Below are 27,948 nucleotides of genomic sequence, written 5' to 3' on the forward strand. Positions count from 1 at the left end.
GAAGGTAATAAATAAATGCGAACATGGGGGGAAGAGTCAATTGACCCCAAGCTGTTTCTTACTTCTCTCTCTGTCTATACCAACAATCGAGCAAAGCAGGCTGCAGTGCTCTCTACCCGATCCTGGGATTCCACTAACTGGGACTAGGAATACCTACCTAGTAAAAACTAGGACTAGGATTGGGGAGTACAACATCCATGGCTTGGCTTAGCTGTGGGTTGGAGAGGTTTAAAGCCAGCCGTAGTCTACATTGCATTACAGAGGAATTATAAGTGCGCAGTTGGTTGCTCGTGCCGTTGTCCGTTGCTACTGTTGACGGCAACTCAACGGGATGATAGCGGCCAGTCCGAACAAGGATTAGTTAGAGGAGGTGTGGAGAAACAAAAAGCCAAACTCAAGCCCGGTTGATTCATCTGCTTCAGGCTACCTCGATCTCGAGTATCCGCCTTGTTGCGTGCGGTATAAAGACTACCTCGGCGGAATGTAACGAATCAAATAGGACATGGATAAAATCAATCAATCAATCAATCAGACACGTTTACTCGAGTCAACCAACCAACTAATCCTGGCTTTGAGTTAATATTTGTAGTTTCGATTTTTGTTGCTTTTACCTTTGAGAAACTGCCTTGTGTGTAGAGATATTCTGGTCTGATACTTTCCCGATCCTACAACATATTTGAGATGGCAACTCCCGTAGCCAAGTACTACTGTACTGCATTGATGTAGGGCCCAGAGGAACGGTTCATCAACATGATCAGCCTACGAGGCTCTCTATTCGGTGTGCCGTAACTGCTCGAGCGGCATCTTACACTGTTTAACAACTAACCAACTTCCCCAGAGACAACTAATCCAAGCGGTTTCAGCTCTCTCCACTTGGTGCTCCCAAGATCATAAGCACTGCCCTCCCTTTATGCACGAGAGCTTGCTTGTATGTAACTGCGCATTCGGTGTCACTCTAAGTCTTCCTTGATTTGACTCGACTGCTATACCCGCCATTCATATTTGAGAGGAGGCGATATTTCCGAGCAGTGGCGGCCTGGCCTGACATCTCTAAACTTTGTGCAGTTAACGGTTAGCCTCAAGGCTCAAGCTGGCACCTGTCGGGCGGTTTTTGCGCCTTTGGACATTTTCCATGAGGTAGCGACTCGAAAAGATACATGACCACCCATGTCATTCCTTTCTCCACCCCCATAACGAGGGTAGGATCTTCCCCACCATAGATATGGCTTCTCCACTCGGTTGTCGCACATGTACTCTCTACATACATATCCGTAGTACCTCGTACATTGACTGGCTGCATCCCATCCATGTCAGGATGCTTCCCCGACTGTAGGTCCACCCTTGATAAGGTGTTCTTCTTCCCTGTCTTTGCCCGATAGCAATTGGACCCTAAACCCTCACTGTATGTACCCGTACCCGTATCCTTCATCTGAGAGACACCCCTTCTCAACAGCTGAATGTTTTTAGTGTCCCTGGAAAAAGGCACTTTCCTTCTTCGCCTGGGCAAACCGAACCTCGCCCGATACAACTCAAGTTTTGATGAGTTTTCCCCGGAGTTTCGACGGGAACCGGAAGTCGGGAGGACTCGAGACATCACAAGAGTGCTGTGGGAGGTACCGTCAGACGGGTACCTCTAGGCCTCCACTAAAAAAGCAGTGTGGAGCTTTCCCCGGTTGTAGGTTGCCACAGGTGGATTTGCACCCACTGAATTTTATGGATGAGGTCTTCTTTATAGTGATCAATGCCCTGTGGCAGCGATAAGCTCCCTTAGTTAGTTCGTCTAACCAACCAGATCGACTGAATTAATGATTGAGCCGAATAGGGAGATTGGCGCTGTCTGAGCAGTTTTCCTGTCATTACGCAGCAAAGATTATGGAATCATTTGAATTTGAGTATTACAAGTCAAAACAGACAACCAATGGACTCTCAACTGTTCATAGCTGGACGCGTCCTTCATATCTGTATGTATTTCTGGTAACTACCTGTCTTCAGGGTACCTACCTATGGATCCGTGTCAATTTCCAAGAACCTGGTTCGCTCTGACGTCATAGCAGTACGCCGTACCCGTAGGAGGAATCGATAACACCTGCCAAATTTGGATTCCCCCGCCATGTTCATTCTGCTTGTCACTCAGGTTTTGGTGCTGGAAGAATCAAACTCACGCGACATCAACCCAACTGTATTTACACGCCCCTTTCCGAGTTGCATTGCCGTACCTGACGAAGCAGTAATGAGGAGAGTATCCCGAAACTTGCTTCATTGAGCTGCGTTACTGGTCGCTGGAATAAGAATATGGGTCGCGTGCCTACATCGCAGATCCTTCAGTTACTCCAGAACTACTTTACTGCGTTCCAGCTCTACGGAATCTGGGGTTTTGTGGTGATCTCTGAGCAGATAAATGCCGACAGCTATCAGTCCCCAATGACCTTGAACCCAAACCACAACGACGCGTGTTCCAATCTTGCCGCCCTCACACCACCTTCCATTCACCAGCAACAGCGGCTCCTCCGCTACAGCCTTGGCGAAGCAACTAAGGATATCATCAACTTGTCAATGTTTGCTACATGATATCCAGCATAAGCTCACCGGTCACGTGTCGACTGACAACCACAAATTTGAGGCACGGAATGAGCGATGCAGCCAAGACTGTCCTGCACACCAATATTACATACCTCAGGTGGTATCTGGCCTGTCATAATCTTAACTTGTGCGTAGTCAGCTTCTGGCTGTCAACAAATGACGAGCTGAGACCACTCAACAGAAAAGGAAAAGCAATGCTTGGAAGATATAGATCGGTTGCGAGTGCCATCCAAGAAAGCTTGTCTTTACGGGAGCGTACTTGGCTATTTCTCATCAAGCCTTGAGGTTCATCTCCGACCTTGCGTGCATGAGTCCTTGGCCTATTCGCAGTATAAACCTCATCTTCAAATAGTCGCAAGAGTACCTAACGTACATCACTCTGCAACCACACATATGTACGATGACAACGTATTCAACATGTTGCCCCTGTCGCGTGGGGAAGAAGTCATAACGCACCACAACACGTACCGTACCCTGCCAAGCGAGCTGAAAGGTGAGACAATTGGCCAATGTCCTGCATCCTGGCAAATTGTCTAGACCCCAATTGTTCATGAATCGGGCCCGACCAGGAAAGTTGGTATTACGGGCCGAGACACAACAAACGCAATTCCGTTCACTGCGTCTGGCGCGCCTGGCGCCAATCCTTTTCTCGTTATTTTATGGGCCCTGTCATGCTCTCCTTGCAGCAATGTCAATGCACTGCATTCGCCCGGTTCATGATGGCACTATCAATTTCATGACCATCGTCTTTAACGGAAGAAGCTCGGTGCGCTCCTGGGTATGTGTTTATGAGCGTCCAATGAACCGTCTCAAACGTTCGATAGTTAGAAATGTACATACGGATACAGCCCAGGGTCCAGGCCAAAGCCCCCACGGTTGATTCCTTCGTTCAGGCGCGATTCACAGTTGACGAAAGGCTGTGTCTTAATCCTTGCTTGGCACCGGAAGACTGGTTGTGACTTGGCACTAGAATGTATGTACGTACAGGCGGACTTGGCCGCTTGTTGCACGCCGTACAGAATGCAGTATGCTTGAAAATGCCCTGTCAGATTCTTCACTTTTACGGCACTACAATTCCTAGGTAATTCATGACAATCCGACGTATTGAACGTCAGAATATATTGTTTTATTACTAATAACATGGAAAAATGCAGTGCGCTTTTCTACAGTCAACCGCGGTTTTTAAAAACGCATTGGAAATCTCTGTATCCGTAAGCTTCGGAAGGAAACCGAGCCTTACGCACCACATTTTTCGACTGGTAGGCTCGTACAAACAGTTTCCTTGTGCAGTTTCGATCCAGAGACCCCGTTCTAAACGTCTTGGAGAACGTTTGCCGTCCCTTGTTGGGGACCAAGAGACCCTTCCCCAACTCTACCTAGTCGCGGTGTACACACGCCTATTTGGTCTAGATCAGGGACTAAAAAGTGGGAAGCGAGCGTGGTAACGGACGATGAACCTTGTCGACTGCAACGGACCCTGACGGTCCTTATTAAACGCAACAGAGGATATGTGAGAATAAATGACACTTTGCTGTTTAAAACGGCCCTTGACAGGGAACCTGGCAAGCTGGGTCAACTTGTCGAAAGCCTGTTGATGAGTGTATCCACACTACGATCATAAACTATCGTATCGGTTCTTCACGCTCTGAAGCGGTTCGATTAAGCCGGCAATGAAAATTCTTCATGTGTCAATACAATGACAGACAATAAGGACCAGGTAGCCAAGTAATTTCTGGTACGTGTTAGCAGCCAAGATTCTAACTCATGAAATTACGCGTTATAGCCAAGAAGCAATGTTCCAATTTGTTGTGCCATCCCTACCCTACGTACCTAGAGCTGTTATCTACTCACTCCTTGACCGTTGGGGTATTTACATGGCGTACTGACCACACCAGCAGTTTAAAACGTGAGGCAACTCAACCGAGAAGACGCCACGACTCCTCAATTATTGGGCTGGCTTGGCCTTGGAGACTAGCCTCTAATATCACATATTGAGTATCCAAGTTTATATACTCCGTACAAACAGTCCATTCAGTTACATGGATATCATGAGATGTGCATCATTGCCGCATCGAGTAGCATGTTGACTATAACTTCAAGGGTATCTATTTAAGCATCATGCAGGGCACATGTAATAAACAAGCTTCAAGCTGTAGCCTTGTGGTGGTTATCCTATTTGTGACTGTAGAAAGTAGATCCGGAGCACCTGCCCCTCACCGGACGCCGATGACCCCACTTCATCCGGTGCGGAGGAAAGAGGGACCCAAGAAAAATAAAAAAAATTCTGTCTCAGCGAACTCAATGGAAGCCTCTGACACTGGCTGGCTGTATTAGTAAACAGCGGGCACAACTTTGACAACATCCACCAAAAATTACACCAGCAAGTGAAGTTTGGAGTTGATAGTCTGCTTGTTGCCGACGATACGAGCCGCGCATTTCACTCCTTCGTTTTTATCACCAAAAAAACAAACAAAGAAAAGAGGCATCTTGTTCAGTGTGAAGCCGGGGCCAAGACCTAACCCTGCTAAAAGCCGTCATAACGTTAACGCCCAATCCGCACCTTTTTTCTTTCTTGGTCGACAAAGGCAAACTCTGTGTTGCAAGTAGCTACAAAATACAGCTATGAGCAGTACGAAAGAGTGCGGAAGCGCTTTGCGCAATGGCCACTATGCTTCTATTCTGCTCTCAAAAGCAGGCAGTGCCGAGTCTCAACCAGCCCCGAGCTCAACCTCCGGCTCCGTATCGGACCCAGCCCCGGTTGCCGGGGCTTTGGTTAAGGCTTTCGTTACCCAGTTAATTTCTTCTGGCTCCGGATCTGGCCCGGCATCCGAGACATCGACAGATATCCCACAGGTTCTATCAGTAGGCCTTGCTGCCTTGAACGCCTTCCTCCAGGTCAATGTCACTGGTCCTGTGCTCCCCGAGTCGGCTACCCTTAGTTCCTATTTCACTAAGGAGTGGGCCAGTGCCCAGCCAGACGACACACAAAAGTCCCATGCTCATCTTCACAAGGCTTGCCTCAACTATCTTGAGGTTGATGGCGTATCGCCTTATGCTTACATCCCTCACTTGGAACTATTTGCTCTAGCACGTTTCATCCTTACACAGGAGCTAAAATCCACCAACGGTATTGTGAACATCCTCTCCGAGGAACAGTCCCGCAAATGCAGTCTTGTTTGGACACGACTTCGAGTTGACGTATGGCACTACAAGCTCTTGACACAGCCCTCTCTGGGACATGGCTCCAACTTTGCTCGAAGCTCTCAGTGGAGCGATGTTCCTTCGCTTGCAACCAAGATTGTGGGAGGTATCGAGAGTGTACGAGCCCAAATCCTAGGAGAGGATGTTTGGGCCTCAGATAGCGATACATGGAGTCACGATGACAAGGTTCAATTCCTTGTTGAAGCAGCCAATAACTACATCCTCCTGGGACGTGACGACAAAGCCAAAGAAGCTCTCAAGGAGGCTTCTCAGACAAGCGGCCTCGAGTACGCTCTCTCAGGTGCTCTCGGAAAGAGGACCAAATTCCAGGAGAACAGCATCAGCCAGCTAGTTGTTCTGGCTAAGAGCAGCGCCAAGCAACAGAGTGACAGTACGGAAGAGGAAGCCAAGCCTGATGCTCTCCAACTGAATGATGATACTCTCCATGAGGAGATCCAATTCTCGAAAGAGGAAAACGTAGAGGATAAGAAAGCCTCTCTTCCTGCGGCGCTAGCTGACCTGTCACCCGACGACCAACCCCAACTCTCACCTCTTGACCAAATCATTCTTCTCACAGAAGCTACGCTCAAGGATGCTTTCTCGCCTATCGACACCCTGACTTCAGCAGAGGTTCTACCATATGCAGTGCGAGTCATTGGAGACAAGTCAACCAACTGGCAGATTTATACTCATGCCTTGCTTGTCCGTTCTCGAATCGAGGTCCACCGTAGCCGAACTATTGAGCGAGGTGTGCTTCAGCTCCAAGCTGTGGCAGACCAGGTTCTGACCGACACAACTGCTGAAGCCCAACAAAAGGCCGAGACAAAGGAGCAGAATTCCGAGGCGGACGCCCCAGCGATCCAAATCACTGCTCCTGATCAAGCTCCGGCACCTATTCAAAGCAAGCCAACCTCTTTCCTTCCTGCTCCTAAAGTTTCAGAATCCGCTCCCGCGCACGTGCGTCTTGAATACATTCACGCCATCTGCTCTCCTCCTCGATGGCATCTTGAGTCTGAGCTGGCCTACGCCTGGGCTGGTATTGGTTCTTTAGCCTCTGCTCTTGAGATATTCAAGCGACTCAGGTTATGGGCTGAAGTAGCACTCTGTCTCGCTAGCGCCGCAGCATCTGAGGATGAAGATGGCCGTGGCAGTGGTGGTGAAGAGAAGGCTAAAGGAATTATCAGATGGAGACTGTTCCACCGCACTGGAGAGAATTCTCCCACCGATCCAGATGATGAGAACATCGGTGACGACGTGACCCTTCTCAAGGCTGCAGATTTTTCCGGACCAGAGCGCGAGCCTTCACCACCCAACGCCCCACGACTCTTCTGTATTCTGGGTGATATAGAGAATGATCCTTCTTACTACGAGCGTGCTTGGGAGATCTCCAAGCATCGCTTCGCTCGAGCCCAAAAGTCACTTGGTGAATACTACCTCCAGAACAAGGAATGGGAGAAGGCCCGCGAGGCATACAAGAAGGCAACAGCTGTCAACCGTCTTAGCCCCGAGATGTGGAGCCGTCTTGGAGATATCAGCCTGCGCCTTGGACAGTTCCGTAATGCCGCTGAAGCTTTCAACCGTTCCATCGGATCGGCGAGTGATACAGCTGGAGGCGAGGATGCTCGAACATGGAGCAACTTGGGAAGTTCTCTTTGGAGTCTGTACTGCGAAGTTGTTGCTGAGCAAAAGAACAATCCTACCGCTACTAGGGAACAGTCTGCCCCCGCCCCCGCTGAAGATGAAGAGGACGACGTCGCTCTTGCCTCCCCATCCAAACCCTCAGACCGTGACCCGGCCACCCTACTTAGCCAGTCTCTTACGGCTTACAAGCGAGGTGCATCCATTAGTCACGATAACTGGCGAATCTGGGATAATGTACTCACATTGGCATCGCGTGTTCAACCGCCTGCTATAGCAGATATGGTTGTTGCGCTCACACACATCATCCGCATTCGAAAAACCGAAGATGCTCTCGATGCTGACGTCCTTGGCGCACTGCTTCAAGACGCTGTGCTTTCTGTCGAGAAGACACCAAACACAGGCGTGTACGATCCACCTCGAGGAACGCCTGAGAGACTGGTAATGCGCCTATTTGAGGAGGAGGTGGTACCACTTATCACAAAGCGATCAGAGCTGTGGACACTAGTCTCCCGACTTCGTGCCTGGAGAAGAGATTACGCCGGCTCTATCGACGCAGCTGAGCGAGCATGGCGCGCAGTTATCGGACAATCAGGCAGTGGTCTTCTGCCCGGCGCAGCAGCCACAACAGAAGATGAGGCTAGAGACTGGACCGTTGATGAAGGTGCTTGGACTGTCGTTGTGCAGAGAACTGATGAGTTGGTGTCAGTGTATGAAAACTGGGGCCCCTCTGTCGAAACCATCGGTAGCAAATGGAAGGGCAAGGCGAGAAGCGCAGTGAGGAGTGTGATGGGCAAAGGCAAGGAGAGATGGGAGGGAAGCGAAGGCTGGAAGGTTTTAGAAAACTTGATGGAAGGGTTGAGGATTTTATAAAGAGGCCAGTTAAAAGAATTGGCTAGGTCATGAGAAACATACCAGGCATGATAAAGAGTAGAACGTTGATAGACAGAACAAAACAGTAAATTCATATTCCAGCTACTCGTGGGCTTGTCTGTAGAAGATTGAATTTTGTGCGTATGCAGACAAATAAATAACCATCAACATGAACAGTTTCATTAACGCCCATCGGCTGGCCAGGGACCAAATATATCAGCCTCACCACTCCCCAAAAGCTAAGTGCAACAGGCATGTGCTCTTCTTTTTTAATGCAAGTTCGATTCAACACTATTCAGGTTCAGAATACCAGACTGGAATACAAGTTAACAGGCCAATCATAAGGCGTGATACTACTTAATCCATACAATGAGTTGATTTGGACGCAACGATGTTGTGATATTCGCTGCTAACTATGCCCGACGATCACCTCCCAACGTTATACAATGGTTTCATCAAACATCCTCCGTACCCCATGAATAACTTTTTCCTACACGCCAACTAAAACTTCGACAAATCCCTCATGCTACATCTCCAACAAACTGGTTGAACTTACTGTCAGGATATAGCAGAGCCGCTCTCAAGCCCATCAATTCAAAGCGAAATGCACTATTTCTTGCCCTTCTTTCGGCCTGGTACAACCTTAAAACCAGCGGCCTGCATACCAGCGTCGTCTCGAGGGCTAGTGGCAGTAGCAGAAGCGGCTATGGCGGCAGAGTTGCTGGAACCTCCCTTCTTGGCAACTTCACTCCAACCGCCACCATTTCCTCCCTTGTTATCGGGCTGCTTCTCAACGACTCCACGTTCAGCAAGCTTCTTGCGGCGAATGAACTCCTCGGCGAAATGACGACCGTCCATCGTGGTCGAGTTGCCGTAAACAGCGTCAGCAATCAAACCAGCGTCGAGAGGTAAGATTTCAAGAGTAGCCTGGAAAGTGGCGACTGCACATTTGGTTAGCCCGTTTTCATGAATCCTTGTTTTAATGTGATTGACTTACTGTCGCTGACTGCAGTGATACCCCGAGAAAGCTCCCTGTTGACCCACTTGTTGAACTCCTCCATGGCAGCATTGCCAGTGTCAGTCTTGCCATTGCCCGGAGTCACCAGCTTAGAGGTTGACTTTGTGGGCGAAGTGACAGGCTTGATATTGGTAGAACTGACCGATCGACTCTGGGACGATGGACCAGTAGGAACTTTAACCTTGCCACCAGCGCCAACAGTAGCCCAGCCACTTCCAGGGGGCGGAGCCGTTGCAGCAGCGGCGGCCGCAGCGGCAGACGCAGCATTAGTGAGAATGGACTGACCTGGCTTACCGGCTAAGTTGGCATAGCTCTTGGATACGCCGGTAGGAGTACTGGCCTGGGGGGTGGCCTGGCTGGCTTTCTGTTTACGAAGCTCTTCCTCGCGCTGGATCTCGGCAAGAGTCTTCTTACCAGAAGCCGGAGTTGAAGGAGCGACGGTAGACGTAGTCTTGGATGGGCCAGGCTTGGACCAAGGGCTGCCAGCTGGAGCAGGAGAACCGTGGCCCCAAGTACTAGTAGCGGGCAGACCAGCGTTAGAAGCGGCGGCTGTCTTCTCACGTTCCCTGAGCTCTTGCTCCAGAATAGCCTTCCTTTGAGCAGCAGCGGCCTCTTCAGCTTTGGCAGCCTTGCGAGCTTCAGCCTCTTGGATCTCCTTCAGGCTGGGACCCTTGTGACTCTCAGCTCCGTGATCTTTTGCCCAAGGAGCCAGCGGTGGTGGTTGCGCGTTTACGGAAGCGCTGTCAGGGGTTCCGGTCTGAGAGCGATTGTACTGTTCGGGGAGGTTCGATCGGGCACGCTGGGCTGTCGGGGCGGGAAGAGGAGTTCCAGTAGATGCGGGAGGGGGGAAGGGCATTGGCATATCAGGCTCGACTGGCTGAGCAGCGGCCGCAGCAGCGGCGGCCTGAGTCTGCTGGACCTGTTGAGTCAGAGACAAGGCATCCTCTGCAGCCTTCTTCTTGGCAGCTCGAGCAGCTTTACCAGTCAAGACCGGTGCTTCCGCACGTCGCTGCGTGTCCTCGGAGGCGGCCTCGGCAGCAGGGGCGAGTTCCTCAGATAGTTCCTCTTCACTTCCCTCTTCGGCTTTCTCAGCCTGTTCAGCCTCTAAACCAGCTCGGAGATCCTCGAACTGCTGCAGACGGTTTTTGAACCCTTCGGGGTCTTGCTCAAGGCTCTCAGTGTCGGGCAGTCCAGCGCGAACGCTGGCATCGGCAACAGGGGCTCCGATGGGATGCGGAGCACCAGAGCCCTGAAGATTGGCGAGCAGCTGGCGCTCAGTGTTTGCAAAGTCATCATCTCTGAATGGATCTCCGTTTCCCGAACCTGACGGGACAGATGTCTGACTGCCTACTGGCCCAGCTCCTTCAAAGAAACCACCAGAAGGGGGCATGGCACCAATAGGTTGTTGATGAGGAGCCATTCCGATGGGGTTTGGTGACGAAATGCTACCAAAACTGGGCTGACTCTGAAGACTGTGGGCACTGGAGTGGTGCTGCAACATCGGGGCAGGAATGGGGAATTTAGACATCGCCTGAGCACGCATGACGTATTCCCGCTGCTGAACCATGAGATACTGCTCTTCCTGCTTGCGGCGCTCTAGATTGTTTTGTTCCTCAGCGGTGAGTGTGCGCCCGAAGCTAGGAAACACACCACTCAGGGGTGGGACTACACCACTGTTCCCCTGCGAGGGGAATGGCCCGGGCTGTGCAGGAGGGCCGTGTGGAATGCCAATCTGAGGTACCAAGAATGGCTCGCGCGAGTTGCCAATACGACGAATGAGTTGACCCAGAGGTTCGAATTCGGGATCTTCCACTTTCTTGACTCGTAAATCAGGAGTAAAGAAGTTGGCCTTGTACCAATCGTTCATCTCCAATCCGGTAAACGGTCCTTGAACCTGTCCTTGAGGGTCCAAATAAACCCATCTCATGCGATCAGGCATGACCATCTGCCGGACTTGGGCGGAAGGAGGCTCAGTGCCCCCTTGGCTGCCCCCAAAAGGCAAACCACCACCGATAGGGGTGAAAGATTGGGGGCCTACCGCGGCGGAGGTAGGATGATTGGAGTCACCAGTAGTGAAAACACCCTGAGCTCGAGAGGCATCACTGGAGGGGAAGAGCTCTTCGAAAACCCCACGATTGGGTCGCATTGGACTTTCAGTGTCGCGAGTCGGGATACCAAAGTTGCTCCGGCCGATAGCACCCAAAGGATTGCTCTGGCGAAGATCGGGCAGAGAGTCAGACAGATTGTTGTCATGCTCAATAGTCTGCATTTGTGCCTGCATGGCAGCAGGAAACAGAGACCCCATCTTGCTGCCACGACCAATGCTTCCAGTTCCTAGACCACCAGCACTAGCAGGGCCGAAAACGTTGTTGAGATTCGACAGCCCAGGTGATTGGAGCTCACCCATGGGGCTGAACAGAGAGTTTCCGAATACACCGCCCAAGTTGGGCCTTTCACGATCCGGAGTCCCGGTCGTAGGGCCACCAGGGGCGGGCCAGCCCAGATTATTCAACGAAGGGTAGGCCTTGGCGCCCACGCTGGAGGTCTGACTGCGATCACCTCCGTCGTAACCCCCAAAGCTGCGACCGATGGAACCAAAATTCGAGGGGGCATCGTGGATACCTGTGCCATGAGACTTGTCGTCACTGCCGTCGCCGTCATGGCCGTGTCGCTCAGCTGGAGGGCTGCGGTAGGGATTGGTCTCGGATGGGCTCAAAGGGCCGTCATCGCCGTGACCTGCAAGACTGAGGCCAGACATGCCAAAGTCGGCAGCGGAGCCCTTGATGGGCGTACCCATAGCGCCTGCTGAATTGTTCTGCTGGGATGAGCCGGCAGTGTCGGTGTCAGGGGCGCCACTGAGTGCTGCACTGCCTGATGCAGTATCTTCGCCAAAAGGATCAGTGTCAGTTCTGGTTCGGGTTCGCCAAGATTGCTGGCTAAGAGGGTTTTGGCCCTCCGCAGCCTTGCCACTCAGGTTGTCCGAGCTGTCCTTGGGAATCAGGTGGGCCAATCTACTTCCACCAGCACCGCCGCCAACTCGTTTATCACCAACGGCAGGCGAGCCTGTGAGGGCAAAGTTTCCAAACCCTCCTGCACCGGGCGTTGTTTGATTGGAAGGTGGCCAGATGGAACCGACCCCGCCAATACCGCCCGTGTTAGAGCGCATCAGATTACCAAAGGGGGGCAGCTTTCCAGGAGCCTCACGGGAACCAGGCTCGTTGTCAGATTCGTCGGCTTCAGCTTCCTTAAGATCGGTCTTGCTACGGGGAAGCCAGAATGCTTGATCGTCACGGTTGACCCGGCCTGCGGCAGTGGGAGATGCCAGGGCACTCCCAACGAAAGGATTCGATTCTGTCGTCTCGCGTCGTCGTGTACCGGGCCGTGTAGCTGACGAGGGTGAACTGACGCCAAAAGTGTTGGAAGTGCCTTGGGATAAAGATGCTTTACGTCCGTTTGCACCACCTTGGTGGGCGTCTTTGTTCTGGGTCGGGGGTTTAAGCGGCGAATTAATTTCAGTATTAAAAGCCTACTAGTGATTAGTACAAACTTAGAGCACCAGCACCAGAGTGGGGACTTTCGCACCTCTCTTTCCTCCATGGACATATCCTGCAGTCCCATCGGAGTCGAATCTCCAGATTCTTCCCAGCAGGCGCCAGGCTCCTGAGGGATATGGTTGTCGTTACCCTTGCCCCAACCTCTAGGAGTATGTCCATTCATTTGCCCAGGATTCCAACCTGGGGCAAAAAGGTGGGATACATCGCCGGCCGGTTTTCGTAAGCGGTAGATGTCAAGGAGCTCCTCCCTTGTGTATCGTGTGGGGGGCAGCTCATATGTCGAGCTGGACGCATTCTCAGGGCTCTCAACAGTGGTGGGGGGTTGAACTGCATGATCCGTTGAGGGCGGCGGCTGAGAAGAGGGCTGGCCGAGGGGAGTTGTAGATGACCGACGGAAGGTGAGGGTACCATTCGTGGATCGACCATCTCTTCTGGCCCTGAATATAGTGTTAGTGACGGTTCGTAAAGGTCCGAAGGATCCAAGCATAGTGGTAGAATGCATGATAGGCGAGCAGATGGTGCAACTGGTAGAGGGCCATAAAAGGGGACCACCAATGCCAATGAAGCATGGGTTATGGTCATACACTTTAGAGTAAGGCAGTGTCCGGCATCAAGAAGCGTCATTCGCGACAATCAAGCCAAGCGCTGAAACTAACTCCATATTGTACACCACAAACCACACGCGGGGTGACTGGGGAACACAGTATGCAGCACAACATCCCACCATGATATCAGGCCCAGGCACGAAGACCTGAACAAGAACAAAGCCAAAGAGTGGTAAGTACTTACCAATCTCCAGAATTGTTTCCCCTTACGTCAATCCTTGCTCCTCTGGCGTTGGAGTTTTGACCAGCGGCAGCCGAGGCAAAGCTCGATGGAAGATTAGTCGGCATATTGAGTAAGCGCTATTGTAAAGCTGATGCTAAAAGCGAATTCGGATCGTCGTCTCGAGTGCGGATGCGAGTTCGAGCGGACGGGAAAGAGTGTGGAACGTCTTTGTCGTTCGAGGTCAAGGGGCGCAAAGGTTGCGTCGATGGTTGGTCAAATCGGCAGAAGATGGTACAGGTCAAAATAGCTGAGGGACAGTGGCCTTGAGCTGTAACGTGGCTGAAAATTGCTTGTCAAAGAGCTTGCTGGAGTGCGTGGCAACGTGAAAGCTATAGTTGAGATCCAGACACAGGAGCACAAAAACGATGCTTTGTAGCGATAGTCAATGAGACGATGGCGGCGGGCAAGTTGATATGCGATATCGTAAACGATAGTGTTACTAAGTGTGATCGGCGGGGGGGCGCGACGTGATTGTTGACTGAAGTAATGCTTCTTTTTTTTTCTTCGGAGATCCGAGAGAAGAGAGTTTCGTGTGATGTTGCGGTGGTGATGTAAACGCTGTGGTTTGGGGTTACCTTTAAACGGGGAAGGAAAAAAATCGAGTGGAAGGGTTTTGGGTGACAGAGTCGAAAAATTAGATAGTGAGGTACCTGATTCTAGCTATGGTTGCCAGCCTCCTCGGTAGTTCCATTTTAGCTATGGCGGGCTTCCATACCTACGCCCCTCCAGCAGGATTAGCACTGGGCTGTCTAGGCCACCTCACTGAAAGTCTGTGATTAGTGGGGGTGTTATGACCCGTAGTGCTATGCAGCCGACGATTTGCCGGCACTTGACAGATTGAATTTCCTCTGTTGGTTCAGGGCTGAATCCTAAACGAATGGGGACGAAATGTAGAAGGCCATTGAGACTTGTACACATCTGTCCTTGAGGTTCAAAAGACAAGGGGAATCTGCTATTTACGTATAAACCCAGGCAATTCGCTACCGAGTACCTGGGTCAGGGGGACTGTGTTTTTACATCAAGGATTGATATCAAATCTAATCTCGGAATTAATCAATACCATCGACTTTGCCACATTCTGTTCAAAGAATAAGAGGGTCACGTGCTGTCAGTAGGTACTCGCGTTGACATTCACGTCGCGCTAAACGGCGAGCGCGTTCCCCAACCTTTCGTCTTCAGAGAAACAGACTTGAGGTTGGAATTTTATCCAACCCAAGACAAGCATGCAAGCCACAGATTACAATGGCCGAAGACTTAGACGCGAATTCTAAGACATGTTAAAAATTGCTATCTAAGCAAAGAAGTGGACTGGATACCCAGCGGGAGGAAGGGGGTCTAGGTCACGATTGCTGCAGAATAAATCAGAGTATTTTTTGCCTCTTATTGATTTTTCAGGTATACCTCTGATCTTTTTACATATTAGATACAAGCTTTTAGGAAGGAACAGATTACTAGTCCTTTAGACTAGGTATCTAGGTACCTATAGACTGTCTTTAGGCTATTTATCTAGTATTAATTGACTGTCAAAGTCTGACCTCTTTATCTTAAAAATCGGCTCTGCTCCCGACCTCGGGTAGGTACCTACTTGATTAAACCAATTCATGGCGGTACATGTCTCCTTCTCGAGGTTCATTCACTGCTAACGCTGAGGAGTTCAGAAACCTTTCTTTCGCTTTACTGTATAATTCGGCCTTTCTGTTTCAGAACGGCTCAGTCTATGAAGATGCTATATGGTGAAGTACATGGTAGGTAGGCAGCCGTGTCATCAAAGGCTTTCGTAAGCAATTCCGTCAAGTACCTAGGTATGTTCCTGGAGAGTAACCGCGCCTTATCCACCACTTGATTGTCTTGACGTGGAAGGTGTTTCCCCTCGCAACCCGACTTTCTTTGCACTCAGGCATTAGCTCAAGTTCATCAAAACTGGCTAAGATATCCACCCCTCGCAGTCAAGTATCGGTAGGACCATTCGCACCTTTTCCGTTAGCATTCACCTTCGCTTTTTGAGGAGATCCTTCTCTGTACTCACGACAAGTGGAACATCGACAATGCACAGCAGACCACAATGATCCACCATCCGCCCCAATCGACAGTAGTAATGCAGTATTCGAGTTCATCACCAGCTGATTCAGGTCGATGTCGGCACCGGCAAAACGAGTGGGACCAGTAGGCCACGTTCACAATCAGGAGACACCAAGATACCATCATCAGTGTCCATGTGAGGAGATAATCGGTAATGTCGCGCCTCGAAACGGTGACCTTGAGATAATAAAGCGCATGAACACTAAATAACACGAAAAACACCTGACTTGACTGTCAATACCCAGATTTGAATTGCTCGGCTAATAAAGCTCACCAAAACCAGGTTGGACCAAACAAATGCCCTCGACACTTGTGTCCCACCCACGTGTCTGCAAGCGCACATGGTGATCATTATTGCTAACAGGAACAGCATCGCCGATGTGCGAACAACCGTGCCGCATAAAAAGGGTGAGAGTCGTGGTTCGCACGCCAATGCGACACGAACATTGGTTGAGGAGCATGGACAGAAACGCATGACGAACTAGGTTGTCTTGTGCGTGAGCCTCAATCAAAGGGATAAAAACGAGCAGAGAAGAACGCGACGAAGATGTTCGCCGCTCATGCCTTGATGTATGTTGAGGCGAGCGCCCCTTTTCTCCGAGGCCGTATGCTCACGGGTAACAAGGAAGATGCGGATTGGGCATATAAATTCGTATGACGAGGAGCAAGTCTGTTGCCATGCCCACCTGGGTGTCGTCGGGGTAGAGTAGATGCTGCCGCGCTCCTACCGCCTTGATTTGATCAAAATATTGCGTGGCGTTTTCGCAAAGAATTGACTGATCGCTCAAGTCCGAAATAACGTAGTTGGAAGAGTAGGTTCGCGTCGGATTGGCATGAGGCTATCAAACGTTCAGGAGGAAATGGGCTTTGAACTTCTTGTTCGCACGATCCGGTGCCCTCACCATCATTTGATCACCAAATACCTCGCAGGCAAACATTTTTTTAGAAGCCTGTTCTCCATCTGTAACTTTTTCATCGAGCGGAACTTCCACTCGGAAAATTGTGCCCTCCTTGGGAACGACTTTGACTCCCCTCTTTTTGGTTATGATCTCAAAAACGAACTTGCGATCACGGACAACAATTCCTTCGATACCAACTCGACTGGGGCAATGGCTTCGTACAACCTGAATAGGAGCACCATGAAACTCAGCGCTCGCCAGTTTCACTGCTGCACTAGGTCCGCCGGTAAAGATGTCGTTTCCAAGCAACTCCCGGGCGTAACCTAGCCACAGCTGAGTCAAAGGCTCATAGATCTGATATTTTTGGCCATCCTTTGGGATATCATGGAGACCCAGATTTCGTCGCTCTCGTGATGAGAGTGGCTTAGGCTTCTGCTTCTGCTTTTCTTTCTTGTCCTGGCGAGCTTTTCGGCGTGCGGTGCGGGCATTGATGGTAGCTGGTGGAGGAGAGGTCGGTCGAAGTTTCAGCGAGCGGTATTGTATCTTTTCTGAATAGATGCGGTTCACGCTGTCGGGAGAATGTGCTCTAGCCAGCAGATTCTGCGTAGCTTGCTGTGGTACGCTAGCCATGATCTTGAAGTTGACGGTAGCGTAGTTTGGGGATTGGGCGATTAAGAATGAAGTCAGCAGCAGGTCGAGGCCGGAGAAAAAAAATGCCTAGGTACGGATAGTTAGCGGAAAGTTACCGCGATCCTGCAAGTAATTTTCTGGGGTAATGAAACTGTAGTGGGCCCAAGCTCTTTCCCCCTTCCATCACATGCCGCTTGCTCGGTAGGTAGAGTCGAGTCAAATGATTGTCTCCACTTGTCCAATACCATCGCGACTCGGTTGTGAGCTTGCAACATATTGTTTGACTTTAACTTGTATTTGGCTTCGTACCAAGTAAAAGGCGGCAATTATCTGTTATTATACACGCTCAATTAAGCAGAGATCTTGTTAATTTCTGAATCAACTTTATTGGTTACTTTGCGATGGTATTTTTGATATAAACTGCAACTGATAGTCGTCAATACCGAGGTTCAGTCAACGACGCCTAAAGAACCCCCAGCCATGTCGCACAACGACACCGATACCGACTCAATGGTCAATTCGGCGCCAGACCTTCAGATATTGGGTGATGAAGTCACACTACAACCAAGTGGCTTTGTTGAGCTGCCCAAGAAAATCCCCGAAGGCAAGGAGGAAGCTTTGATGGACAAGTTTGCCTCATTCCGTTCCGAGCCTCTTCAGTAATACTTCCTTCAACGGCATCATAGTACTCGCCCTGGCGTACCTGTATGTCTCTTCTCTTACGATATTTACTAACAGACTCATAGGTTTCTCCGAGGAGTGTCTCTCTACGTGTCTGGTCAAGGATGGCGCGCCTATGATAATGTTATCGGTCAGCCGGTCTTCTACTCCGGATTCTCAGAAAACATGAAGAGCATGGTTTTATCAGCTCCTCTTCTTCAGCAAAGAATAAGTCAGCTGGCCGAGCATCGTGTTGCCATTGAAGAACGCGAGGGTCTGCTGCCGAAAGACAGTAAAGACTATGGCGCTAAACGTTCTCAGCGACTTAATGAGATTGAGTCGGGACTTCAACAACTGGCCGACAAATGGACTGAAGATATGATTTGTAAGATGGAAAGCAAATCCTTCATCCGGGGTGCTTACTACTTGGCTACGCAACTTTTGACCCGCGCCTATCAGAATGGTATTTTTGTTTCGAGCGATGAGGTTCTAAGACTGCGAAAGGTTGCCGAGGTGGCCGCGCAAAAGAAGCAAAGCATCATCTTCTTGCCAAGCCATCGATCGCATGTTGATTACGTCTCTCTTCAGCTCATTTGCTACCGCCTGGGCCTCACGTTACCGGTCGTGGTCGCGGGAGATAATCTGAACATTCCTGTCCTGGGCGAATTTTTACAACACGCTGGAGCCATGTGGATCCGAAGAGCATTCGGCGACGATGTCTTGTACACTACATTGGTCCAGTCATACATCGATACGCTTCTCCAGGAAGGCTATAATTTCGAATGTTTTATCGAAGGGGGTCGCTCACGGACAGGGAAGCTGTTACCCCCAAAGTTCGGCATCCTCAGCTTCGTTCTTGATAGCATTCTATCAGGCCGAGTCCAAGACGCCATTATTTGCCCTGTCAGTACCCAGTACGACAAGGTTATAGAGACAGAGGGTTATGTCACAGAACTGCTTGGCATGCCCAAGAAAAAGGAAAATCTGGCTGACTTCTTGAGCGGGGGATCGTCCGTCCTATCCTTACGCCTAGGCCGCGTCGATGTTAGGTTCCATGAGCCGTGGAGTTTACGAGGATTTCTAGACAACCAATTGTCAAAGCTTCCAAGCATTCCTCGTGGGCTTGACACCGATCATTCGCGCCCTGAAGTCCGTGCAGTCCGCGAGAAGCTTTTGCGGACGATGGGGTATCAAGTGCTGAGCGACATTAACGACGTATCTGTCGTGATGCCAACCGCTTTGATCGGCACTGTTCTTCTAACCCTGCGTGGTCGCGGAGTCGGAAAAGAAGAATTGAAACGTCGAGTTGCGTGGCTTACAGAACGTGTACGTGCAAAAGGTGGGCGCGTGGCACATTTTGGAAACGCATCTCTTACCGAAATTATTGAGCGTGGTCTCGAAGTACTTGGTAAAGACCTTATTGGCATGGTTGATGGTCTTGCCGAGCCAACGTATTATGCTGTTGACCGTTTTCAATTATCCTTCTACCGCAACATGACGATCCATCTTTTTATTTATGAAGCGCTTGTCAGTGCAGCGATGTACTCGCGGGTGAAGAGGGGAGGTGGCCCACAGATGCAAGACATGCCATTTGATGAGTTGAGGGAGCAAGTGTTCTTTCTCTCGTCCTTGTTCCGGGGCGAGTTTATCTTCTCCAGCGAGGGTCTTGATACAAACTTGGACAGGACTTTGCGAGGTCTTGAAGCAGACAATGTTATCAGAGTTGACCGTGATGGTGAAGGCAATATTACTATGATTGGTCTTGCAGAGCAGGAAAGGAAAGCTGGTCGTGAAAATTACGATTTCTACTGTTTCTTGATCTGGCCTTTTGTCGAAGCAACTTGGTTGGCAGCTGTCTCTCTCATGGGACTCACCCCTCCCTTGGGGCAGAATGAAGATACGTGGATCGAGCAAAGCAAAACGCACAACAGCGCACAATTGGTAAGTTGACCTGTGCCCGAATAACCATCGGTCGTTGTTGCTATCTTCACGGGCTTACAAGATTTACGTATAGCTTGGCAAAACACTCTACCACCAGGGTGACCTCTCATACTTTGAAGCTGTCAACAAAGAAACGCTGAAGAATTCGTATATGCGCTTCGAGCAAGACCAACTTCTCCACGTCGTAAAATCAAAGGATACCAAAATCCCCCCCCGTGTCCAGCTCGATATCTCCTGGCGCACACCTCGTGATCCAAAGACGGGCTCTCTCCTTGCTGAAGGCAAACTATGGGACTTTACCGAGAAGATTGCCAAGTCGCGGCGCGAAGGCAAGAATCGCCGCGATGGTGCCACGGTCAGTGGCCGCGTGCTTCGACTTACTGACGAGTTGGGTCGCAAGCTTTGGGAGGAAACTATTGAAGGTGAAAAAAGCGGAAAGGGCAAAGTGCCTAGTACGCTGAGTAACGAGGAGAAGGAGGCTTTCGGGAAGAGTGTACGAGAGGGAAAGAAGAAGAGAGAGGAGAGGGCTCGGGCTCATCTCTAAGATTTATTGGCACAGTTTTGTACAACATGTTTTCTACCAGCGAGTATGTCTTTGTTTTCCGCCTTAGCCTGCTTTTGTCGAAACTGGGACAAGGTGTTTTCTTTGGGCTATACCAACATGTTCATCATATCAAGCATTTATATATATACGATGGAAAACTCCTTGTCTAGCTCAGCGTCGCCAATTTCAGCTCTTGAATGGCGTTCGCCGGTTAGGATTTTAATGTTCATTTTGACTCGTATCTCGTGTCTATGCACTGTTGGAATCTTGGGGCTTGAGGATGATGTTATCGATCAACCGCACGGGTGGTCCTCCACTGAAGCCTAGATCCTCACCTTTCTTGGCCTCTTCAACGGGCAGCATTTTGATTGCGCCACTTAGAACAGCTCCACGCGACGGGTCAATCTCGTCAACCTCTACCAATGCGTCTGGATCTGCAAGGGAGATATAGTCAACCTCGAAGGCCACACGCTCAGTGGGAGGAAGCTTGGACTGCTCTGATGCAAATGCATCGATAACTTTATGTGCCGCACCAAGAACGGTTTCCCTGGTATAGGAGCCGTCTTTTGTGTAAGCAGCGGCAGCGGCATGCAGTGCGTTTGGAAGGACAATAGCGGCAGCTCTTCGCCTAGGTCCAAGGTAGACGTTTCGTGAGCTGAGTGCAAGTCCATCTCTTTCGCGCTCAGTAGGCTGAACAACGACCTGCAGGGGCAAGATAAAGTCCTTGACCATTCTTCGGATGACAACTGTCTGTTGAACATCCTTTTGTCCAAAGTATACACGCTCAGGTTGGACAATATTGAAGAGTTTCAAGCACACCGTCGCAACACCACGGAAGAAGGTTGGTCTGCTAGCACCCTCGAGGACTTCTCCCACGGGCGTGATGGTAACAAAGCTTCCCTTACTATCGATTTCCTGGCCTGGGAAGCCACTTGGGTACATCTCCGGTGTCGTCGGCGCGAACACGGCGGAAATGCGACCCAAGTTTCCTCCATCATCTGCAAGCTCTCTATCCAAAGCCGCTAGCTTCTTTGCGTCCTCCTCCCAAGTCACAGGATACGATGACAGGTCCTCCTTGATACCAAACTGGGCAGGGTTTACGTATATGCTCACAATGACATGGTGGTTCTCTTTGGCAGCGGCGCGGATCAAAGCAAGGTGGCCCTCGTGTAGAGCACCCATGGTGGGCACGAGGCCGACAGAGCGATGATCAATGACATGGGGTTTTCGCCACCGACGGACTGATTCAACAGAGCGGAGGACACGAATTGGCGACTTGGGAAGGGTCTCGAGGCGGGAGGAAGTCGAGCAGGCGGAAGCCATTGTGCGGACCGAGGTCGTGAAAGGCGAGCGTTGTCGAAGAAAGCGTGATGGAAGCATTGTGGTGGTATTTTGGATATTAAGTATAATAAAAGATAGAAGGACAGGGTTTCTAAGCGAGATCAGATCATCTATGCATGGCTGTTGGGTGCAGCAGACTCTCGTGATAACTTCTGCCGCGAAGCTTTGGGGACGGTTCTAGATGCAGCGGGTCTAGGTTTTTTTTTTTGGAGTTGAACAAAGCATGTGAATAGAGCTTACCCTATACCGTTCATTGATTATTTGATACGGAGTTAGGAGGAGCTTTTCTTGGAGTCTCACACAAAGGTCAAGATTGTTTCGAAAAATATTATCTATCTCATTAAATCGTACATGCTAGATAGGAGAGTGTATTTAGTCCAGTCGTAACTCAGACGCCATCTGTATGAGGTTCAAGCGCTAGGCTTGCTTCTGCAATACATATCCATCACTTACAACAAACCCATTGAAATCATCACAATACCATTATTATACAAGTTTCTATCAACATATATAAAAAGAGTCAGTAGTTATAACCTTTAAGCAGCACCGCCAGTGATGTTGGCAAGGTTGAGCTTATTCCATCGAGTGAGCAAGGCAATCAAGAAAGAGAAACCAACACAAGCGATGGCCATGGCAAAGACAGTGTTCAGGCCGTGCATGTAGCCCTCGATGACGGTATCGAGTGTATCTCCACTGAAAGTCCTACGGAGAGCGGTAGCACCAGTGAGAATAAGCTGACCCTTGTCAATCTGAGGAGCATTCCTTGTGATATCGAGGAGCATCTGGTTGACAAAGGCAGCCTGACCACCAGACACGATATAGGCACCACCAAGACCTTGGAAGACTACATATTGTTAGTGAGATGTTGATGATTGAAGACCGACGAGGAACACTTACACAGAAGAATACCAGTGGCAGAAGCAAGATCCTTGGGGTCGACTGTGCCCTGGACAGCAATCATAGGAATCTGGAAGGCCAGACCCCAGCCAACACCAGCAACGATTTGGTAACCAATCCACTTTCCAGTCGATGTATCAATGTCAAGGAGGTACAAAAGACCAGCACCGACGGTAGCAAGAGCGGTACCACCAATGAGCAGAGGTTGATAGCGACCAGTAGCAGTGACGAGACCTCCACTGGCAATAGTGGAAAAGGTAACGGCGAGGATAAGGGGGAGGTTGCGAACACCACTGCTTGTGGGAGAAGCGTTGTGGATAGATTGGAAGTAGATGGGGATATAGTAGATGGCAAGGAAGAAGGAACCAGCAAAGAGAAAGGCAAAAGCGCTCATAACCCAAACAGTACGGTTTTTGAGGATACGGACAGGGATCATGGATCGCTCACCCTGAACGTAGCAGGAAATGGCCCAGGCAATGGAGATTGCGATCCAGCCGACAAGAAGGCCGATGACGACGGAAGAGTCCCAAGCATGAGCCTGGCCACCGTACTGAACAGCCAGAATGTAGGAGATGGTGAGACCCATGACCAAGACGATACCAAGGGGATCCATCTGGAGGAACTTCTCCATAGGGGAAGCCTTGACAGGAATGGCAGCACGAGGAGTCTTGAAGAAGAGAAAGATGATGGCAGCAGAGATACCTCCAATGGGGAGGTTGATATAGAAACACCATCGCCAAGAGACGTGATCGGTGAAAGCACCACCCAGGAGAGGACCGATGACTGAAGCGATACCATAGGCAGCGCCAATGATACCAGTAAAGGCAGGTCGCTTCTTGGGAGGAGCAGAGAAGCCAATGATGGTATAGGCTCCAGCACCGAGACCTGCACCACCGACACCAGCGATGGCACGACCAGTGATCAGAGCCTCAGCGTTGGGAGCAGCACCACAAATGACAGAGCCAAGCTCAAAGATGAAAATGGCAACGAGGAAGGATGTCTTGAGAGGGAAGTACTTGTATATTTTGCCCCCTTTTGGTGTTGTTAGTGATACGCTTAGATGACAAGGAAAGTGGTTGAGGGTATCACGACTTACAAGTTGACTGGAAAGCACCGACGGTCATGAAGAAGGCTGCACCATACCAACCGACCTTGTCAAGACCCTTGAACTCATCAGTGATCTTGGGAATGGCTGTAGCCACAATAGTCTGGTGCGCAGTTGGTGTTAGTGCACTGGGAGTCTGTTGTTAGGGATGGGAATGGAGGCTTGACATACCAAGTCAAGGGAGAAGAGGAAGACAGCCATGACCAGGGCGAGGACGATGAAGAACATGTTGATACCGGTTGGGTAGTCATCATCTTCAGGATTATCACTATCGTTGTTGCCCTCGACTGTACCGGTCTCGACATCTTCATCAGTCTGTCTCTCCTCCTTCTTCTCTTGAATATCCTCGCCTCGTAGTGTAGTTGTTGTAGATTCGGGACGCTCTGTGGCCGTAGGGACCTCGAGGTTTGCTTTTTCGGCAGCCATGATAGCTATCTTAGCTTTTGTTTTATTGAACTGGCAGTGTTCGAATTAAGCTTATATCGAGCCCCGAAGAAAGGGTGTAGTGTATTGATGTATAAGTGCTCGAGAGCCTCTTTGATGATCAGAAGTCTGGAACATTTTAAACACCAGCGAGCGATGACTATCTTTATAATCTGCACGGAACAGCAGCATAGGTACCCAACATAATGGATAATCCATCCATCTCACTGTCTGGTCTAACTCCCTATTGTCCCAGGAGTTAAGCTCTACCCATACATAAAATCCGCCCACAGCACAATCACAACGATAGTGTACTGTGATAGGGTTCAACTCACTCTTGTCAGCATAACGGACAAAAAATAGACCAGCCAGTAAAAAAGAGGCGGAGTGGCGGACTCCACCTTATGTCCGCCGTCTTTACACACCCTTTCTGCAGCTATCTAGTCAGCCAAAGCCACAAGCGCCTGCGCTAGGAGCAATAATTTTGTTAATAACCGGTCTTAGCTGCGGACATTGCTAAAGCTTAGTATTATGCCTCTTTCTCTGGAAGGTGCCGTTTTGCTAAGTACAATGTCTTAGTCTAGTATTTACGCCAGTATGTATGCAGGCCTACGGCGTTGGATGCGATATGAAACCGGATACATCAAAGGTTGGTCCGAGAATGCGGACAAAGATTGTTGACTCTTAATCAGCAAAGCAAAAACATGCTGGGGCCTTTCTCAAACACGTGTCGTCATGTTTAACTTTGATAGTCTAATTGTGCTGACAGGTCCCGAGATACATCGTTTATCGCATGGTAGTGAGGAGTCCCGCATAACGCTTGGCATAACACGTTGTCAAACAACACCAACTTTACGCTTATCACGACTTCACATTCAACTAGTAGATGTCAGATTATGACGGTTCATGACTCACCTGGGTAGGGCGGTACCGAGGCAAAATGTAGGACATTTGAAATTAGCCAAATAAACGTAATTTCAACATGATCGAGTTGATACTAACAAGCAGCCGAGAACAAAGGGACTCACTCACAAGTGAGACCTAGGCTGACGTCCACCGGTACCCCCGGAGTTAAGGGCTAACTGGTTGGAAGAGGTTATCAACAACCAGAGGGATACTTCAAGTCTGAGACACTTGGCCCTCTTTACTGGCTCAAGTCAATCCATAATCTCATCTCACTCGGTCAGCATATCTGCTGGGTTTCGTTTAAATTGAAACCTATCAAAGGGTTCAAATAAGGTGAGAAAATAGAGTAGATGACGATGCACGCCCGGGAATCGATTAATTGCAGATCCTAAACAAGCCGGTACTGATGTACCGCCAGCCAAGTCTTGAAACAGCCACTGTTTTCTTTTTGCCCGCAGCTTGGTAACGTTATTTGCGTTAAGATAACGATGGAATTCCTTTCCGCATTGCATGTTGACGCCAACGGACGAATGACGGACAAACTCGGCGGAGTTGGTAAGCGCATGGACTCTAGTGAGGGCAGCTCTGTTGGCATTGCTGACATATTGGCACCTTTGATATTATCCAGGGAGGGATGTATCTGGTAATTCGTGCGTGTCCCTGCGGTACCAATGGTATGGAACTGGAAAAGACAGCAATTGGATATCGCTTTCGGAAACTTTGGATTCGATAATCATGATGGGACTTGGGTAGATTTGTTGTCGGAGGGTGTCACATGCGGCGAATATCATTTCGATTAGGCCGAATATGACTTTTATCCATGAGCTATACTCATCCAAATGCGGATAGAATGTTCCTGACGGATCATATTCCCCATCTGTTTAACCTGCCTTAGACTCAAGACGCAAGTTGGAGACGATGGTGTTTGTCTCAAGAGTTGCTCAGGGAATGATTATTCTGACCCTCTGTCAACAAATATCGCAGATCTATGTCATTCGAATGCCCACTAGACTCCGTGGCATTACATGACTATAGTGCAACATGTCAGACTTTCAAGGGTTCATCTGTATGGTATATTCGGACAAAACCCCCAGACAAACTGAGTATCGAAGAGGATAGGCAAGAAGACCCGATGGGCCAGAATACGACTAGTCAATACGCCGTGCAGGAGGCAAAGAGTCTTAACAAGAAGATCTAGAACCAAAAACAAAACGGTGCAAAACCACCAAAGATGGTTGTGAGAAATCATCGTCCAATGCCTGTGAGAAACACAAGGCTATCTTGGATTCTAATTGGGGCCATTGTAGTCTTGTCCTATCCTCACACTCACAACATACACTAACCTGACTGTGAAGTGAGATGCATGTTCATGGTGCAGGCTGACAAACTTGATAAGCTTAATTTTCACGTAGTACAATCATGTTGTGGCAACGAAGAAGGGCTCATTTGTGCAACTGTTTATTATATCCGAGTCTCCAATTATCTAAGCTTGTGGTTACTCATCCGCTACAGTGCATACCTTCTGGCATTTTGTGCCTTGACCCAAGTCTTTTTGTCTATCCTGATCCATTTCTTCTTGTTCTTGTTTCAGCCCTTCGCCAGGAGTGGCTCGAAAATGACCCATTTGGGTTGCGCCTAGTTGAGTCTGAGAAATTCTAGCGACTTCTTCATCACCAAGGGTCTACCAGAGACGAGAGGCTCAGTCTCCTAGATTTCAGCAACGACCTTATCAGGGGCCTCCTTCATGCAAGCCTCCTGCTCTACCTCAGCGGGTGGGACGGTGATGCCAAACTTCTCATAAGGAAAGTTTTCCAGGCTGAGCATGTACTCGGCCCAGCCATCGTCAATCTCGCCAACCTGGTGGAGGTCGACCTCTCCAGCCTCGCCAGTGCGTCCGGCAAGAACCTCGGCTTCACGCCCATCGTACTCCTTCTTCAGCATGGGGTGAGGGCACCAAATCACGCGCATGCCCGCACGTCGACCAGCCTCGACACCAGGGACGGAGTCTTCAAAAACAAGGCACTCCTCGGGAGTGATGGGTTGTTCACCGGCGGGAAGACTGTCGTTGATTGTCTTCAGTGCAAGAAGAAAGATGTCGGGTAGAGGCTTGCCACGACCAGGGGTGAGACGAGCGTCGTCGCCGAGGACACGACGTTGAGAAGGAAAGACGGAAAAAAGTTCCTCTAGATGGTTGGTCTTGACGCGGAAGTTGCCAAGGTGCGAGCTGGTTGCGAGGGCAATGTGAACTCGGCGAGGTTCGGCGGCAGACTTCTCTTTGGGGGCATTGTCCTTGACCTCCCAGTATCGGGTGCGGCCGAGATGACCAAGCATGTCGACAATACCGGGGAGGGGCTTGGTTTTAGGAAACAGCTCCTTCTGGAGGGCAGTGTTCTCGGCAACGTACTCCTCAGAAGTGATAGGAAGCTGAGCCCAATCGTGGAAGATCTTGTTGGCCTGGGGGCCGGGGCGACCCTGGAGCTTGGCCTTGATGGACCAGGGGAGGGTTCCCTTGCCGTACTTCTCGAGGATGATGTTGACACACTTGGTGTAGATGTCTTCGGTATCGAGGAGGAGGCCATCCATATCGAAGAGGCAGGCCCGAACGGGGGGGAAGCTGTAATTAGGTATCATGGTCAGCAAGCCTCTTATCAAATCGTTTATGAAACGGGTGGACATACTCAGTGCGAGGAGCCATTGCGGCGGTGATGATGGCGATGAATGAGAAAGAAGAGGATGGGTATCGAGAGCTCGTAGTATGAAGAAGAAAGAAACCAAAACAAAAGTGCTAAGTCGTGAGGAAAATAAATATTTACTCTAAAAAAGAATACGGC

At 49.9% G+C, this 27,948-nt stretch overlaps 9 protein-coding genes across 9 annotated transcripts; 3 read left to right on the top strand and 6 right to left on the bottom strand.

Moving 5' to 3' along the window:
• Positions 1–2,110: 2,110 nt before the first annotated feature.
• Positions 2,111–2,568, top strand: FPOAC1_006633 (uncharacterized protein; the record flags this gene model as incomplete). Its single annotated transcript, XM_044851108.1, has 2 exons — positions 2,111–2,179; positions 2,236–2,568. 2 exons carry the CDS (start codon positions 2,111–2,113, stop codon positions 2,566–2,568), a joined length of 402 nt encoding a protein of 133 aa, XP_044709820.1.
• A 2,634-nt stretch (positions 2,569–5,202) lies between these two features.
• On the top strand, positions 5,203–8,292 carry FPOAC1_006634 (uncharacterized protein; the record flags this gene model as incomplete). Its single annotated transcript, XM_044851109.1, has 1 exon — positions 5,203–8,292. The coding sequence occupies one exon, from the start codon at positions 5,203–5,205 to the stop codon at positions 8,290–8,292; it is 3,090 nt and encodes a 1,029-aa protein (XP_044709821.1).
• Positions 8,293–8,901: 609 nt separating this feature from the next.
• FPOAC1_006635 (uncharacterized protein) lies at positions 8,902–13,757 on the bottom strand (the record flags this gene model as incomplete). Its single annotated transcript, XM_044851110.1, has 4 exons — positions 8,902–9,233; positions 9,290–12,836; positions 12,893–13,301; positions 13,654–13,757. The coding sequence occupies 4 exons, from the start codon at positions 13,755–13,757 to the stop codon at positions 8,902–8,904; spliced, it is 4,392 nt and encodes a 1,463-aa protein (XP_044709822.1).
• A 1,849-nt stretch (positions 13,758–15,606) lies between these two features.
• FPOAC1_006636 (uncharacterized protein) lies at positions 15,607–16,144 on the bottom strand (the record flags this gene model as incomplete). The annotated part of the gene is made up of 3 exons (XM_044851111.1): positions 15,607–15,664; positions 15,719–15,993; positions 16,046–16,144. 3 exons carry the CDS (start codon positions 16,142–16,144, stop codon positions 15,607–15,609), a joined length of 432 nt encoding a protein of 143 aa, XP_044709823.1.
• A 469-nt stretch (positions 16,145–16,613) lies between these two features.
• FPOAC1_006637 (uncharacterized protein) lies at positions 16,614–17,548 on the bottom strand (the record flags this gene model as incomplete). The annotated part of the gene is made up of 2 exons (XM_044851112.1): positions 16,614–17,387; positions 17,546–17,548. The coding sequence occupies 2 exons, from the start codon at positions 17,546–17,548 to the stop codon at positions 16,614–16,616; spliced, it is 777 nt and encodes a 258-aa protein (XP_044709824.1).
• A 262-nt stretch (positions 17,549–17,810) lies between these two features.
• FPOAC1_006638 (uncharacterized protein) lies at positions 17,811–20,445 on the top strand (the record flags this gene model as incomplete). Its single annotated transcript, XM_044851113.1, has 3 exons — positions 17,811–17,959; positions 18,047–19,901; positions 19,975–20,445. The coding sequence occupies 3 exons, from the start codon at positions 17,811–17,813 to the stop codon at positions 20,443–20,445; spliced, it is 2,475 nt and encodes an 824-aa protein (XP_044709825.1).
• A 249-nt stretch (positions 20,446–20,694) lies between these two features.
• Positions 20,695–21,768, bottom strand: FPOAC1_006639 (uncharacterized protein; the record flags this gene model as incomplete). Its single annotated transcript, XM_044851114.1, has 1 exon — positions 20,695–21,768. One exon carries the CDS (start codon positions 21,766–21,768, stop codon positions 20,695–20,697), a length of 1,074 nt encoding a protein of 357 aa, XP_044709826.1.
• A 554-nt stretch (positions 21,769–22,322) lies between these two features.
• On the bottom strand, positions 22,323–24,214 carry FPOAC1_006640 (uncharacterized protein; the record flags this gene model as incomplete). The annotated part of the gene is made up of 4 exons (XM_044851115.1): positions 22,323–22,630; positions 22,684–23,715; positions 23,780–23,891; positions 23,960–24,214. The coding sequence occupies 4 exons, from the start codon at positions 24,212–24,214 to the stop codon at positions 22,323–22,325; spliced, it is 1,707 nt and encodes a 568-aa protein (XP_044709827.1).
• A 2,610-nt stretch (positions 24,215–26,824) lies between these two features.
• Positions 26,825–27,812, bottom strand: FPOAC1_006641 (uncharacterized protein; the record flags this gene model as incomplete). Its single annotated transcript, XM_044851116.1, has 2 exons — positions 26,825–27,731; positions 27,796–27,812. The coding sequence occupies 2 exons, from the start codon at positions 27,810–27,812 to the stop codon at positions 26,825–26,827; spliced, it is 924 nt and encodes a 307-aa protein (XP_044709828.1).
• Between the last annotated feature and the right edge of the window lie 136 nt (positions 27,813–27,948).

This window comes from Fusarium poae, chromosome 2, assembly GCF_019609905.1.
Source record: "Fusarium poae strain DAOMC 252244 chromosome 2, whole genome shotgun sequence".
Classification (NCBI taxonomy): domain Eukaryota; kingdom Fungi; phylum Ascomycota; class Sordariomycetes; order Hypocreales; family Nectriaceae; genus Fusarium; species Fusarium poae.